At 31.2% G+C, this 16,675-nt stretch overlaps 1 protein-coding gene across 2 annotated transcripts in view; it reads right to left on the reverse strand.

Moving 5' to 3' along the window:
* Positions 1-16,675, reverse strand: part of LOC117099950 (inactive phospholipase C-like protein 2) — a 97,058-nt gene that overhangs the window by 34,600 nt on the left and 45,783 nt on the right. For both annotated transcript variants that reach the window (XM_033239482.1, XM_033239481.1), the window contains exons 6-7: positions 4,860-4,978; positions 3,899-3,962 (exon numbers count right to left, since the gene is read on the reverse strand). In XM_033239482.1, coding sequence (XP_033095373.1) covers positions 3,899-3,962; positions 4,860-4,978 — 183 coding nt within the window. The remainder of the gene's footprint in view (positions 1-3,898; positions 3,963-4,859; positions 4,979-16,675) is intronic.

Consider the following 16,675-nt stretch of genomic DNA (forward strand, 5'->3'; position numbering starts at 1 on the left):
CATCTGAATTTACACTGTACTATGGCTAATGGCTAGCAAGATTTAAGTTTCCTCCATATTTATGTTTAAAGGCAACTTAACTTACATGGGAATTTTACACTGTACATTATATCCCTTCATACGTAGGTTGCAGATTCTCAATGTGTGTGTGTACACCTAAAAGCGATTGAATTTCAACCTGAATACGTCACAATCTGTGCCAGAGGCAGTCGTCAACAAGTTTATTCAGATATTTTTTACCAATGAAACGTAACACTGAGCTTACATAGTAAACAAATATCATGTTGATTAGATTCATGAGGCTAATTGGCAATCGGTATATCATATTTTAATGAGAAACGTGGTAGCATTGATCATTAGACCTATTTGTTAAAGTGCTGCCCCAACATTTTCAATTATTTAATGGTTGTTTTGGACATGTGTACATTTTAACGAGGAGGTAGTGCATCGCAACCGAAAGGCATAAATGGATCACTGCATCAGATGAGAAGGATGAATGCAAATAGGAAAAGAAGGATCATGGCACTGGCTGATATTACATCCAGTAGTGTAGCACTAGAAAATATATTTAGGAGGAAGAAGCTGTCCGATAGACTGACAATTTATTTTCCCATGGTCAGAAAATACATTCTTTTATCCGAAAAGTGATCCTGACAGGGATTAAACCCCTTACCACCACCAATCCCAGGATGACATCACAGAGCCAGGTCCCCACAGGGAGTCTTGGGTTCTAATACCACAGAGATTTTACAGAAAAATTATTTATCGCCATTTGAAAATATCTGTTTTTGCATCCATATTGCAGTTTCAATAATTTATCTAGAAGTCATGGGTTAGATTCCCACCCGAATCACTTTCAAAAATATTTTGGAACGTACTCAGTATACAATGATAATACATCTCTTCTTTTTTTTTTTTTTGGCTTTTTCGGCTTAGTCAAGCCATTAGCCTTGCCACTCTCTTCCAGTTCAGCCTTTCGCAATCGTTTTTGCTCAAAGTATTGATCGTTTTATTAATTGGTTTTAGGTCTTTGTTTGATCTTTGTGTGTTTAGGTCTTCCTCTGTTTCCATTTGCTTTCTTCATGTTTTCTTTTAATGCTATATAATGTTGAACTAAACATCATTAGTAGTACAACAACAACCAAAATAAATGTATTAGGACTAAATATTATAAGGATGAGTGTGGAAAAATTGAGTTCAGCCAGAGCTAAAGGCAATTTTCTACATAAACTATAATAAGACACACAGCATTTGCAGTAATATTGATTTTGCCATATTTATGTGAATAGAGCATTTCAAAGCTAATGTAATATGGCTGATATGTATGTGTGTATTGTATGTGCCTGACCAGTGACATACGATATGAAATGTATGAATGTAAAGGTAAAAACGGGAATTTATGGAATCTTGAAAGCATCATAAAAACTCAGCAAATATATATAGCAGCTGTTAGTTTAAGTTATTAGAAGCAAAAAGCATATTTAAATTTTTAGAAAAATTTATTTCTTCTAGTTACAGTACTTCAATCTGGTGTATATTTTACAGCATGCACTTTATGATGTATATACTTTTAATAATCATTGATATTGAATTCACAAGGTATCTAGGGTTTAAGAAATAGGACATTTACAGCTTAGCCGAAAAAAAAGTTTTATTGGAATGCTATGGTGGACTAACGCCCCTTTCAGATAGACTTTACCGCAATTTTGTGTTAAACATGCCGGCATAATAACCGGTCTGTCAAGATTTTCTTTGACATAACACTGTTGAGCAAAATTAATAACTCGAAAGTCCAAATACGATTCCAGTTCACAGACACTAAGAGACTTAAATTGGCCAAATTTAGAAAAAAAAAACCAGTATATCAATGAAGCTGTAACAATGTATAAGATAATGAATAATTTAGCACCATCTTAATTAAGAAACCGGTTTCATGAACATGAACATATAAATTAAACAAGGTCAAATGATATTTTATGCTTACATAAACCGAAGACTGAATATAGAAAAAGAAGTTTTTCATATCATGGGGCAGAAGTCTGGAATAACCTAAATAATTAAAATAATTTTGCAACAACTGCTCCTAATATTTATACTTTTAAAAGACTAATAAATAACTGACAAGATTAAATATTTTGAATGATGAACAAAAAAATGTTAAACTGTTCTACATTGTCATGACATCACTTTTTAGTCTTTTGTCTTTATAATGTTAATATTTTAGTATACATTTCTTTGCTGAATATGTATTCCAATATGTTTGTATGTGTTTTTTTTTTTAATTTAAGTTTCATCATTTCATTATTATCTTCTTGCAAAAACGGCATTGTGAAAAACACCAATATGGTGATACAAGTTTTCTCCGTTTTAAAATAAAGTTGTTGTTGTTGTTATTATTATTATTATTATTATAGTCTGCGCAGGGCTCTAGGATGCAGTAACTGTTTGTAAGTAGGATATTATTTTACTTTAAACATTAGCATGCATTTATAGAAACTATCCATAAAATAAGATTGTACTCAAGTACAAAATTGATGATTTGATATTGTTTATTTACTTTACTTGTACTGTTGTGTTAAACAAAACGAGATTGGGAATCCATAGCTTCAGCACTAAAAATGCAGCTCTGTACCGACAGACCAATTACATAAATGAAGATGCCTAGGTAGCATTTGATATGAGCAGACAGATAGAAATGCAAATACAGTAGAAACATTATAAATGATCCGATTCTGATACTAGGCAGGCGAGACATTTAGATAATGTGTTTGGTTTGACTGCAATTGTACATAGTATGTAGAACACCTGTGAAAGGTATAACAAATGTCATTGCTTCTGAATACAAAATTATACAGTGTTTCTACAGACAATATGAACAGAATGTGGGAGGCCAAGATTAACTCTAAGAACATATACAGTATTTGTCAGTGATATATTATATACAGTACAGACAAAAGATACATAAATATCATAAAATAATAAAATGTTAAGTATATAATTGAAAAGAACTGTACTATAACACTGTTGGGTGATTACATGTTTTTTAATACATAATAATGGTGATGACAATCAGTGGTGATGATTAGAATGATGATAAAGATGATGATGATAATGATAATGATGGTGATGATAATGAGGATGATGATTATGACAGTGATGAATGATGGTTATGATGATGATAGTGACAGTGCTGATGATGATGATTATGATGATCATGTTGAAGACTATGGACATAAGAACACAAAGACTATGAAAAAACAATGACAAGATTATGGCAATAAAACATTCTTTGGCATAAAAAAAAATCAATCACTCAATCAATAATATTTATAATTATTGTTCTTCATTATTACATTTATATTTCATTAGGATTTAATATATATATATATATATATATATATAGAACTGGAGGTCGCTGGAACAGAATGTTGCTACTCGGAGTTTCACGCTATTGCGATCGTCAGGCAACTGATGAAAGGTGAACGTTGTGTGGTGATGTGACTTGCTTATATATATATATATATATATATATTTAATTTATTTCATTTATATACACAGAAGCAGGTGAAATTCTTTCATGATTTAATAATATTTATAGTATGCGCCAAATACAAATACTGTTCTAAGATGCTTATTCCAGAATTTAAGTCAAAGGTAATGAAAAGGAGGTAATTAGTTTGTAATGTGTGTAGTGACAGTGATTTACACTTGGCTGTATCTCATAAATCTCACTGGCACCTTGCGCAACCATGGTGTAACCAATATGACAGAAAACAATGATACAGGAGCAATGATGCAATAGCCCACTGGACAATGGCAATATTTAACCTTATCAGTGGTTGGAGCTTAAGTGTGTGGTTGTGGGTTGATAAAAGTGATTTATCTTGCTTCTACATACCCCTTGTTCTGTTTCCAAAAATAATAATAAATCATCTGCTGTCATGTAATCATTACTGGCATACCTGCAAATATTTTAACAATTATTAATTATTTTTAGCAGTTTAAAGCCAGACTCGGGAGGAAAAAAAACATTTTTGATATGTTGTAGAAATGATTTTTCTAAGACATTAACAACAAACGACAACAAAAATTGTTTGACGATAAACTTGGAAACGGTGAATGATATACAGATTTTTGAATATTTTAAAACTGGGGGGAAAAAGGTGTAAAAAAGGGCAGTTACGCTTCCCCCTTTTTCCCCCAGTTTTAAGATATTAAAAATCTGTATCTCATTCACCGTTTTCCAGTTTTTCGTCACATAATTTTCTTCTGTCTTAGAAAAATCAGTTTTTTTTTTTCTTCCGGAGTCTGACTTTAAAGCTCTTGTTTGCTATATATAGTATTTCTTTCATACTCTATTTTCTTTTCATTGATTATTTTTAATAATTGTTTTCATCATTATCACCATTACCAATATTACCAACACTACTGTCACTGCTGCATGCCACCTATATCATCATCATCGTCATTGGCATCACTGCAATCATCACCACCACCATCTGTATGTATCTAACATAGTTCAATATCTTAATTTTCATCAACATCTTCAACCAAAATGCCAACATTATCATGATCTTCATCGTCAGCATCATCATCTTCATCATCTTCATTAAATCTATCTCCGTCTTCATCAAAAGTCATCGTTAATCATTTTCATCAACATCATCATAATTATTAATATAATTTTTCTCAATATCTTCATCACTATCATTATCAACGTCATCATTATCATCAACAATATCATCGTCATTGTCTTCACCACCATCATTATCATCACCATCATCATCATCGTCACTGTCATTAACACCATCATTATCATCATCCCGATACACATACTACAGTAATATTTTTACACTCACCGAACCAAAAGAAAATAGATTTCAGGTCTAGTAGTTGTTTCTTTAAACAGCTCCACAAATTCACTACTTGTTACAGTTGGCCTCAAGGAATCACTCTTACTCTTATCCGAAATTATCTCCTGTAAATCAATTTAAAAAAAATCGTTTAATAGAAATATGAGAAAGCAACCAAAGCACTGATGAGCTAGGGAACTACCTGCAGGCAGTACCATGACAGGCCCCTGGGCACTATTCCTGCCAGAAAACTAACCAAAGTACTGCACCTTAAGAATCAGTCAGCTCGACTAGTGGTAGCCACTTTGTGTGCGCTGAATTGTGAAGATCTATTTTTAAACTTTAATACTTTGAGATAATTATCACTAAACAAAAATAATAGTACTGCATATGAAGACTGGATGTTTAAAGTGCTCAACAATTGTATTCAATAGTCTCCATGTCAAGATATGTCAAAACATGAGCACTCCAGGCAGCTCCAACTGCATTTGGGAACCTTCAACCTCATTGGATGTCTTTGAGAATGCAACTTCACTAGCATAAAAGTATGTACATACAGGTACAGGATTTCACTGCATTATAATTAATGTACATCAAGTTAGTAGTGTTTGGCACAAATTATAATGAACAATTAGATAAAGAGTTCCATGTATAGTCTGTAACAAGAAATATGTCGACCTGCGCACTACACTACGATTTCTAGGCTAGCTAAAATTTACGAAGGATCACATAAATTTCAAAGCATACAATGCAGGGAGAACGCTAGAATAACTAAATAAACACAACATCAAAAATCAACTTAAATCAAAGAAGCCCTTCCCTCAACAATCAAGTTTAACATTACACCATAACACTCTGTTTATAATTAGCATACGCTACCATACCTCAAACTCTAATTGGTCTACTACAATGAATACATTACCTCTCCACTACATGGCAGCAACTACTACTAAACACGCCTTAATTCTAATTGGTCAAATATGATGAATATATTAATTTTCTACAACGTGGCAACAAACAACATTTAGGCTACATGTTACGACACCTGAGCTGATTCAGGCTGTATATATATATAAGCAATGGAATTGTTTTGTTTTAGTTTTTTAGTTAGCACTGATGGAAACAGGAGAAAAATGTTTGCGAATAAATGGTTTATTTCGTTAAAATTTGTGTTCATCTTGATTTCGCTTTGATCTTTTGGTTCTATTATTCATGATTTAAGCTGCAGCAGTGAAGTTAGCAAGTCTGAATTGAGGAAGCTAGAGAAACTATTTAAAAATCAGGTAAAGCAGAAGCTGGTTTGAATTTTCTTAATAACTGTAAATAAACACTACTTTGAACAATTGTATTGTCTTTCCTTAGCATTTATTTCTCACGTTAATAGTGGGTGGTTGTTTTTGCAACCATAAAATTACCTTTTCCTATACTTTTACACTGATTGCACTGTAATGTTTTCCATGGTTATACCAAACGTACATCACATGACTGGCTGTAAAAAAACATCGCCTAATTTGTCTATTCTGGTAGTGCCTACAGGCTGTTGGATTTATGGTGTTTTCAAAGTTAAAGCAATACAAAGAAAACTCCATTGCTTACATACAGGGTAAAACATTAAAATTATTGAAAATAGATAAAAAGTTACAAACAACAAAAATATGGATATGATCTCAGTTAGAGATCCTGGAAAAGAAAACATTTTCAAAGTCACAAAATAAACAACTAGCCAACCTAAACATGACACTTGCTGTTTGATTTCACATGGTCCTGACCACAGCACAGCTTATTACTCTCTAAATTCACATAAATTTGATTTTAGTGAATGACTTAAAGACTAAATTACAGTTCTGTATTTAGACACAAACCTGACAAACAAAAATGATTATAAAAGGATCAAAGAACTGCAGAAAAAAGATTAATGAAAACACAACAAAATAATTAACCTTGTGAAATGATAAACCATTGCAAAGATTGCAAAGAATTATACTAAATAATGTCAACAGTAAAGAAAAATGATAGAAATGTGGAAGAAACAATCATCAGGGACTTCCTAACTACTGTAATCCAAAAGAAACTAAAACACAATTCAAAGAAGTTAAAGTTGATATTACTGATACTGATAAGAAAAATTAATATCTGAATACAATCAAAACACTCTAAGACAGATAGTACTGACAAGATAAGACTAGATATATTATAAGCAGAACTTAAAACATTGGATTGGATTGGTTACTTTTAGGATATTTTATGGCGTCATTCCATTTTTCAAGTCCTTTTATGTGTAAATCACTTAGAAGCATTGTTTTGTATTAAGCATTCTATATTAAGACTAACATTATTATTATTATTATTATTATTATTATTATTATTATTATTGCTATCAACAATTTGCATTAGTGTTAATACAGGTCTCTCTCCAATTAAACACCACTTTGGTCTTTAGCAGCTTTGGTCATAAATTAGAATAATAAAGATAAGACATCAGTTAATTTTGGACCACAGAAAAGCGGTTGTTAATGGGAGGGGTTATAAATTAAATATAAATTATAAATTAAAAATATGGAGCAAAGAAGAAACTCTAACTGAAAAATGGACTGATTGTCAATTGCTGCAAAAAAGAGCAAAATCTCATGGATGGTGGAAACCAGAAAAGAAAAAATACTTATAATAATATTGCAAATGAAGTATTGAACATTTAATTGACAGTATTTTTTTTTTTTAATTATAGTGAATCCATGTTGAACTAGGTTTTTGTTGTGAGTATTGAATGAGTTTGGATCAGAACTATTGTTCATACTCTACAGTAATCTAAAGATAGAAGGCATTAATATATAATTTACAATTTGCTATTCTTCATCAAGAAAGTTTGTAGAAAATCCTAGACCACAACTGATGAAATTAAATAAACGAATTGATTATAAAAAAGATTTTTTTTTCTAATAATGTTGTACAGTACTACAAATACATACTAAATAAAATGGTTCACAAAAAGATTGGTTAATTTATTTACTTGTCGACTACGTGATACAGCTACTAATGACAATTAATGGAGAATAATTTCAAACCTGCAAGCTCTTGCAGATGACATCAATTTTACATCGACAAAATTCAATTAAAATTTTAAAATAGTCATCAATTTTGCATTAGTTGTCTATAACTCTGGTTCAAAATATTCTATTAAGTTGGTTTTTGGTGGCAAAACTCATTATTTCTTTTACAAGAAATAAATTTATTAAATACATACTATAATACAATTAGTGTTTATTATACAATATTTAGCCATTATCAATTTCAAATTTGCAATTACATTGATTTTGGTATTTTTTGATTCACAGCCTGATTCAGTACACTTTCTGCTTTTATTGTATTTACATATAAGTAATATAAAAGCAATACTTAAACTAATGAATAAAAATAGTATGAGACTTAAGATGTGAGGACTGTTATAAAAAATAAAATTGAGTAATACATTATACTCCTAAGAAAATTGAAAACATACAAATAAAATTAGAAAAAAATAGTCGCATTATCAGTCACTATTTTCATCAATCCCTAATTTAAAAAAAAATAAATGGCTTCATTAAAAAAAAAAAAAACATCAACATTAAACGATGCAACAGCATTGTCCAAACAAACCGCTGGAAGCAGGATGCAAAAATTATTTGAATGTACTTTTTGAGCAGTAAAAAGTATGTCTGCAGTGTAAAACCACCCACTGAGTCTGACAGTCATTGGCCGAGTGATTCCATAAAGAACATGCGATGACGTGCATGCACAGATCATTTTTAATGACAATCCATTCAGACTGGAACCGACAATCAGCAGATGACGATGTCCAACACTCACAAGTCACGGAGGTTTAACTGTTCACCGACAATCGTTGCACGAAGATATGTCAATTCTGGTTCGCGGTTCATTTTTGTTAAACATTATCAAACTGAAATCCAATTGCCAATTGAACAAATAAAGTTGGATAGAATCAACAACTACTTATATAATTTTCTTAGAAGTTTGTTTTATACAGTCAAATGTCAAAGCCACATGGTTTCTGCAAAACAGCTTGTCTTATATTTATTGTTTTTGCAACAACAAAATGTTCAATGATTAATGGTTTTAAATTTATATAGCGCAAAATACAAAATGTCTCTATGCGCTATATGTTTGGAAATGTGAAATGAAAAAAAAAAATAAATAAAGATGAAAGTTCCAAACTATCCAGCACCAAAACCGCTCTCATCAATACTGACTAATAGTCAGTATTGAAAAAGGATCAAGTTTCGAACTAAAAAACAAAACATAAATCCTAACTTCAAAAATACAATGTTATAAAGATATCTATTGCTATTATACAGAAGTGAGCCTTATATAACACACCTAAATAGATTCATAAGTCATAAAATATCAAATGACAAGAATTTCCATTCAGAAACCAGATCCCGGTGAGCGTCAACGTTCCTATGCATGATGCATGTTTTATTTTCAGGCAATATGAGGTTGGATGGATTTTGTGTTGTGGTGGTTTACCTTGAAAAGTTCATTCTTTGAATTTGAATATTGGGAAAATGAATACTGTACTTACACATCAGCTATAGACCTAAATAAATGCTTCGCTATCGTGCTATTATGCACGCCTCCAGCAGCATGCAGCAGCCTAGCCTGTTTTCTCATTTCGCGGGTGAAAAGTTGACCTAATGACATGTGGCGCCCTCTATAGATATTGAAGTCGCTTATTATTTTAAATCTTATCAAGCAATTGGGGGCGCCAATCAATAGCAAAAACACGGAAGAAGTTGACTGAACCACCACTGAGGAACTTCACGTTGCGAGGTAAAATCAATATGTCGGAAACATTTTCTGACGCGTGCGCAATTTCACTCTAAATGTCCACACACATGCACATGCAAAATGTGATTGCAAGAGTCCCTATTGCATTGTCTGCATAGGAACTAAAAAGGTAGATTTTTTTCACAAAAAATATCAAGTGCAAAGAATCTATTTTAGGTGTATTATAAAACAAAATAATGAATGTTTTTATTTGAGCAATGGAAAGAAAATTTTCATTTGTGGAAAATTGATTGTACATTTAACTCGGCTCCGCATCATTGAATGGAACAGTCAATCTTCAAACTCATGAAAATATTCATTGCACTCATCAACATTCATTACTGCATACATAACTCATCATTAGTGAATTTATCTTTTCTTCTTCATCAAAACTTTCTCTAATCCCTACCTCCCATTACTCACCCACCTTTCACAGATAAAACATAATTGAAAAATACATTAAGCCAAAAAAACATTATAACTCACATAAAAAAATACAATAATAAACTTAAATGCTCCTTAAACATAATCATAATTCCATTCAGACATTATCTAAAGTGAAATTCATACAAATATTAATAATACAGTATAAATTGTCGGTCTTAACTAATGAAAATATGCCAATGCCTTTTAATTATTTTTGAAATTTACTTGCCCATTTTGAAGTAACATAAAAATTATCAACTTGAACATAGAAATTAGTGGATTTTAAAAATGCTTACCCATAAAAACCATCATTTTACAGCGAAAACATGATAGAAACACTTCCAGTCACTGAAAGTGTTTTATTATCTTTATTATAATTATCCAGTTAATAAATCAGGGAACACATTTTTTTAATTTAATAATTTCTATGCTCAAGTTAATAATTTGTATGTTTGCAAAATGAGCAAGTTAATTTATTAATTATTTTTTATGATTTTGGTCATTTTCAAGGAACAGTATAAACTGCAAAGCCTTTTTTCCTAGTTTCATCAATCCTATGCGCAAGAATAAAGGGAGCCACCACAATGAAAACAAACAAACATACGGTATTTACTTTTTAGACCTTTATTTCTGGGTTTTTTTCTGAACAGTCAGGGCAAGAGTTCATGTTCTGGCAACCACCGCCAGCGAGTTTATGTTCATATACTCGGTGTCCTACAAAAGCGAACCTGTCAGACATGAGCATGTGTCTCCAGCAATGAACGTGTTAATATGTGCTTTCCATTACTGTATTACCCCGGTGACTGGATCAAACACCTACAGAACACATACTCAGCTCCCTGGGGAGGTATTCCATAATTTCGCAGCTATAGTAGTAATAATATTCATTGAAACAATTTCATGCAACTTAATCAGTCAAAGTTGATGACTATGCTGGTTTTTTTTTCATAAACACCACTTGTTTTTACATCAAAAAGTGATAGAGTACTTCAATTTTAAATTTTGGAAGTAGTTAAAACATGGTATTCCTTCAATTTTAATATCAAGATATTACTCTAACTACTTTACCTAATTATGTGAATTTCCTAAACAATTAGTTTTATCTAGAAGAGAAACATCAAATTAGCATAAATATGTCTTTAAAAATTAATTGACAAACTGATACTGTAACAGTTCATATTATGACTTGTCTGTATGATATAGTTAATAACTTGCTTACTATTGAAATGCAGGGTAACATTGAAGAAGCACTTTTCACATTAAACTTTTAACAGAGGAATATATTCTTTCTTTTAGTTGATGGCTGTTCATAAGCTCAGAAAAGCTTCTAATATAGAGAGATGCAGAAATTGAATCGCAATGTTTTTTGTTATTCAGCTGGTACTCTTTCAAGATCCAGCGTTTTTTTGTTTCTTTTTTTTTTTTTTTTTTTTATTGCAATGTGCTTCAATCATTTTTTAAAACTTGTTTATTATATTATCAAGGTTGAGTTGAGTTTTTGAATTAAAGGATAGCAAATGTAATGTGATATAATACTAAAATTGATTGAATGTTATCATCAAAACTGCGATTATGACTGCTATAACAAAACTGATGGTTTTGGTATTGCTTGTATTATTTTTATCAATCACCATGTTTCGGTTTACATCTAGACTTTACGGCAATCTAGATGACTTTCTTTCAGCCAAAATTATTTCATACATGCCTGTTGTTTTTAAAAGTGCACTTGCTCATTATTTTAGCAATTGTTACTTTAAGGCGTTAGTAAAAAACGCTGCAATTATGGGCATCTTTGTTGGCAATTGACCTATTTACTTAAATTTCAGTAATCTTATTTGTAATTAGATTCGGTGAATCATTTTGCTTATCTTGATACTTTCCTATAAATCCTCCAAGTAAAATTACTTTTCTTAGCCGATGTTGTGTGAAGATGTGCTGCTTTTGTTTTTTTTTTAAATTTATTCTTTTTTTTGATAGCTTTATTAGCAATGTCATCAAGTCGCGTCTACGGTATCTCAAACCCCTCATGTGCAACTTTAATTATATTACATTTCCGTGAATTTCTTAGACTATCAGCATCACAATATTTATTAGCATCCCAGTTTCAAGATTTTTCTCTTATTTCCTTAAAATCTTAGAGGAGATTGCAAGCACGAACTTAATCATGGTCTGAACTGGTACATTTAGCCAGCTTTATTACTTGAACAATCTTACGACAGTCACCTTTGGAAAACCATTGTAATAAAACAGTCTCTGCTAAGACAAGATATAATTATTACTGAAAACCATGAAACAACCACCCCATAATAACTGTGTTTTTATCACCAATGTGCATCATATTATCAATACAAAAATGTGAATGTCATGTCATGGACATTTGCGTGTATAAAGTTGCTGAATACTGGTGAGGAATATAGAAATAAGATCTGTATTTTTCTAGCAGAAACCAGTTTAGATTCTAGAACATGTGATATATTGAAAGTATGTTTCTATATTTTGGAAATGGAAGTTTATTTTTTTAATTATCCTCCTCAATTTTCTGTCCATAAAGAAGCCACTTTCATTTTTTATATGACATATAATTAAAAATTATTGTCTGTCATCATTATTACAGTCTACTAGAATGTCATACTGACCCAATTGATTTGTAGCAATCCACCAAAGATCTGTTGTATGTTGCAACCAAATGTAATTACTCAATGTTATACCGTACATCTAATTAGATTAATTAACAATTAATCACAAATTTAAGTAACTTCCTAGGCCTATTACCTCTTCATCAACTATGAATGTTTTAACAGAATAAAGTACATTACCAGAACACAATATATAATCAATAGTAATTTGTCTCTAGACATTGGCAAGTAAAATTCATAATTTATAGAATTCAAAAAAAACACAACGACCATGCAAGCTTTGTGATTGTCAGAAACTGTTGCTTTGAGTTCCTCCTAATTATTAAACAAACTTAATCAATACATATTTGCAAATTCAAAAAACTTTGTCTAGATGAAATTTCTATACTGACTCTATTACCAGATCTTCTGTAATTAAAATTTGAAAGTAATTTTTCACTATTTTTCTCTTCTCAAAACAGATTACAGTACTCAGGTAATTCATTGCATTTTAGTCATTTCCATCATCACCAACATACAACACTACTGCAACAGCAATTTCCTCCAACACGTATTTTTAATTTACGGCAATTGTATTATTACATTCAGATTTTGGAAAAACTCTGTTATAATTTATGGAAACATTTGCTTCTATAGAGTTCTGCGTCGATGACATCACAGCATACGACACCCCTTCGTTACTGAGTGATTCGCAAATCTTCGATATGGCTCCAGAGATAATACTGTAGTTACATATATTTTTAACTGACGTTATCTTTATAATGTTCTGTGTTTCATGGAAAATATACATACGATAACAAATTAATAATTCAGAATATACAGAATACAGAACTTATATTGGTCTTGTGAAAGTAAAAGTGAAGTACAAGAAATTACTTCGTTGTTGGCAAACCATATACAACATTACTACAAAATATATCACAAAATTTAAAAAGGTATACAGTATTTGAAAAATACAACAACAGTTACGTTAGGTTCTGTAATCATTAAAAATATTCATGTAATTATGAGTGAAATAATAAATACAGAAGAATAATAAATAAATTCATTCTTATATAGGTTTATAATTTTTAAATATCACTGTTCTGATACAAAAATTAAAAAAAAAAAACAAATCTGTGTCGATAACAATTGGTTTTAGAAACGTTTTATTACGACATTTTCATAGTCTGGCTGTTAAAAAGTGGCCCCAGCATTTGTTTATGCATTTAGGGATATCTATTTTTGACATTATTATTATTATTTTTTTTTCATTTTGTTTAATATTCTTTAAATCTGCAGAATCTGTAGAAACAAACTATAAGATATTGCTGGCTTTTTACATGTTCTTGGTCTTACTATCTAATGTTTTTCTATAAAGTTGTATTTATTTTTTCTGGTTTTTTAATGTCTTGAGAACTGTTACACGCAATTTGTAAGATTCAATACCTATGTAGATGTTGGAAACTAATCGCGATGATGTACTTATCACTTAATAGATTAATGTAAGGGTATACTAAGGTGGTGACTATACTTACAGGTAGACTAGACTGTCTGAAATCTATCGGATCACCTTACGAGTTAATTTTCGCAAAATTCTGAAAGCATCTTAGCCAACCTGAGTTTGATTGCTATTTTTATATATATATTAACAAGTATTACATAAGATCTTGTAGACTGTATTAATAGACTGATGCCTTCTGCACTGCTAGCTATAATGTCTAGAATAAATATCTAGAATACATTAATACAAAAAGCGTAATTTTGATAATTTGACAAGAATTTATACATGCTTAAAAATTTTCTAATTATAGACTGCATATTTTCATTAAGCATTCTTTAAAGATTGACAGTGAATTTACTACAAGAATTTATTAATTTCAACTATTCAGCCATCAGGTACAAATATATTAACTTTCAGGAAAAAAAAACTATTTATAATTCAAATCAATTCTTTAAAAACTCTCTTTAATTTCAAGCTCAGACAAAATTGCCAGATGCCAACAAGCAATAATTTAACTTTAATCCATCCATCAATCTATTGAACAATGCTTAGTTTTATCAGTAGCACATATCACATTTATGCATTTATTTTTTTTTTTAAATCTGAAAGCAAAATTAACTTCAGTATGGCAAGGCATGACAAACCATAAAAAAACCCCAATAATTACAATATGCGATATGCGTTTTATAATCTGAATATATACTGTATTTGATAATAGCTATTCTTACCAATCTACAATGGGAAAAATTAACGTACCTCATAAGTAGTTATAAAATAATAATAATAATAATAAAAATAACAATAACAATAACAATAACAATAACAATAACAATAACAATAATAATAATAATAATAATAATAATCAGTTTTTATATAGCGCAAATTACAATTAAGTCTCTAAGCATTTTAGCTCTTCTTAATAAATAGGTGGGTTTTGAGACGTGATGTGAATTGTTCAAATGATGTGTAATCCACTACGTTCTTTGGTAGCTGATTCCAAAGCTTGGGCACTGCATGTTAAAGGATGATTTGGTTTGAACTTTAAAATGATTGAGAAGCAGTTTTGTGCTAGAGCGAAGTTTTCTTGATATGCATTTATGGACAAGTTCCTGTACATACTGAGGGTGAAAGTCATGTATGCCTTTGTATGCCATGACAAGTAACTTAAATTGCAATCTGTCCTTAACAGGTAACCAGTGTAATTCTGGTAATACCGGGGAAATTCAGTCACATAGACGAGTCCTAGAGATCAGTCCGGCTGCAGAGTTCAGTATAGCCTTGTTCCAACGGTGAAAGTTACACCGGTGATATCATATTTATCGAACAAGCGCTTGTTACGAGGCTGATACCATCCGTATGAATGGGGTCATCTGATAGAAAACAAGCGCTTCACCTCGCAAGCTAACACCGACAAATGATCGGATTGGCAAGGCTCTCATCCGACAGAACTTTCTGTTAATTGACTTGCCACATGTTGATTGCAATATTTCTGTAGTTTGACCACGGTCTCGTTTTCGAGGCATTTCTACTAGGCCTAGTTGGTTCATAATATCAACCAAAGCATATTTAAAATTACCTTTTTAACTTCATAATTGTCAAAATAATCCAAATAAAACATTACAGGACAAATTTATATTATTACCGTTCGTTGTAAACTTCATATAAATTTTCATGTCTTTTATTTTTTTGGAATTCCGCAAAATAACGTGGTAGTTCGTTTGCTGTGTCTAAAGATACGGCTGAACGAGATACGGTGAACGCTGGTGAGATAATGTACATACATGATTTTGAAATTACAGCTAATACGGTAGCCTTATCTTTAGCCACTGTAATTCACACAATCAAACAAGAACAACGTTCGTACTCGCATACTACATTTGGAGGCTCGGGTTATAAATGCTGCCGAAAATCTCCTAAATGTTAATAGGTAGGCTTAGGGTAGGTGAGACAGAAAAAACTCAGAGAGTTTTATTTCGCTTTTTTCAGAATGCTCTACCATGTGAAGATGAAAAAATTGGATGTTAAACATATCTTGCCTTTTATTTGTCGATGGTTGGGGTGGCCTACTGCCTACCCAATTCAAAGCAGGCCTAGCCCAGGCAGGCTCTTGCCTAATGTAATTTCTGTTTTGTCGTCTTTTATTGAAACGTCATCATGAGATCAATAGAAATAATTTTAATCACCAACTTTTTTATACCAGTGTATAAGCGCTATAACTATTCGCTATAACTCTCGTGTAGACATACGATAAAATTTGAGGCGACCTTGACTGGATTTCTCATTAACTTGCATCGAATAGGAGTGATCGTGAGAACATGGCTTATGCCTTGTAGTTTGCTAATCACGTTATTATCTGGTAGCCATATAACAAACCATTACAACAGTCAATGGGACTGATTACAAATGAATGCACTCTGTTCTGTTCTTTCATGATCAAGATATTGCCTTATCTTACC

The sequence above is a fragment of the Anneissia japonica genome, unplaced genomic scaffold, assembly GCF_011630105.1.
Source record: "Anneissia japonica isolate Jap-2015-1 unplaced genomic scaffold, ASM1163010v1 scaffold287916_len461452_cov168, whole genome shotgun sequence".
Taxonomy (NCBI): Eukaryota; Metazoa; Echinodermata; class Crinoidea; order Comatulida; family Comatulidae; genus Anneissia; species Anneissia japonica.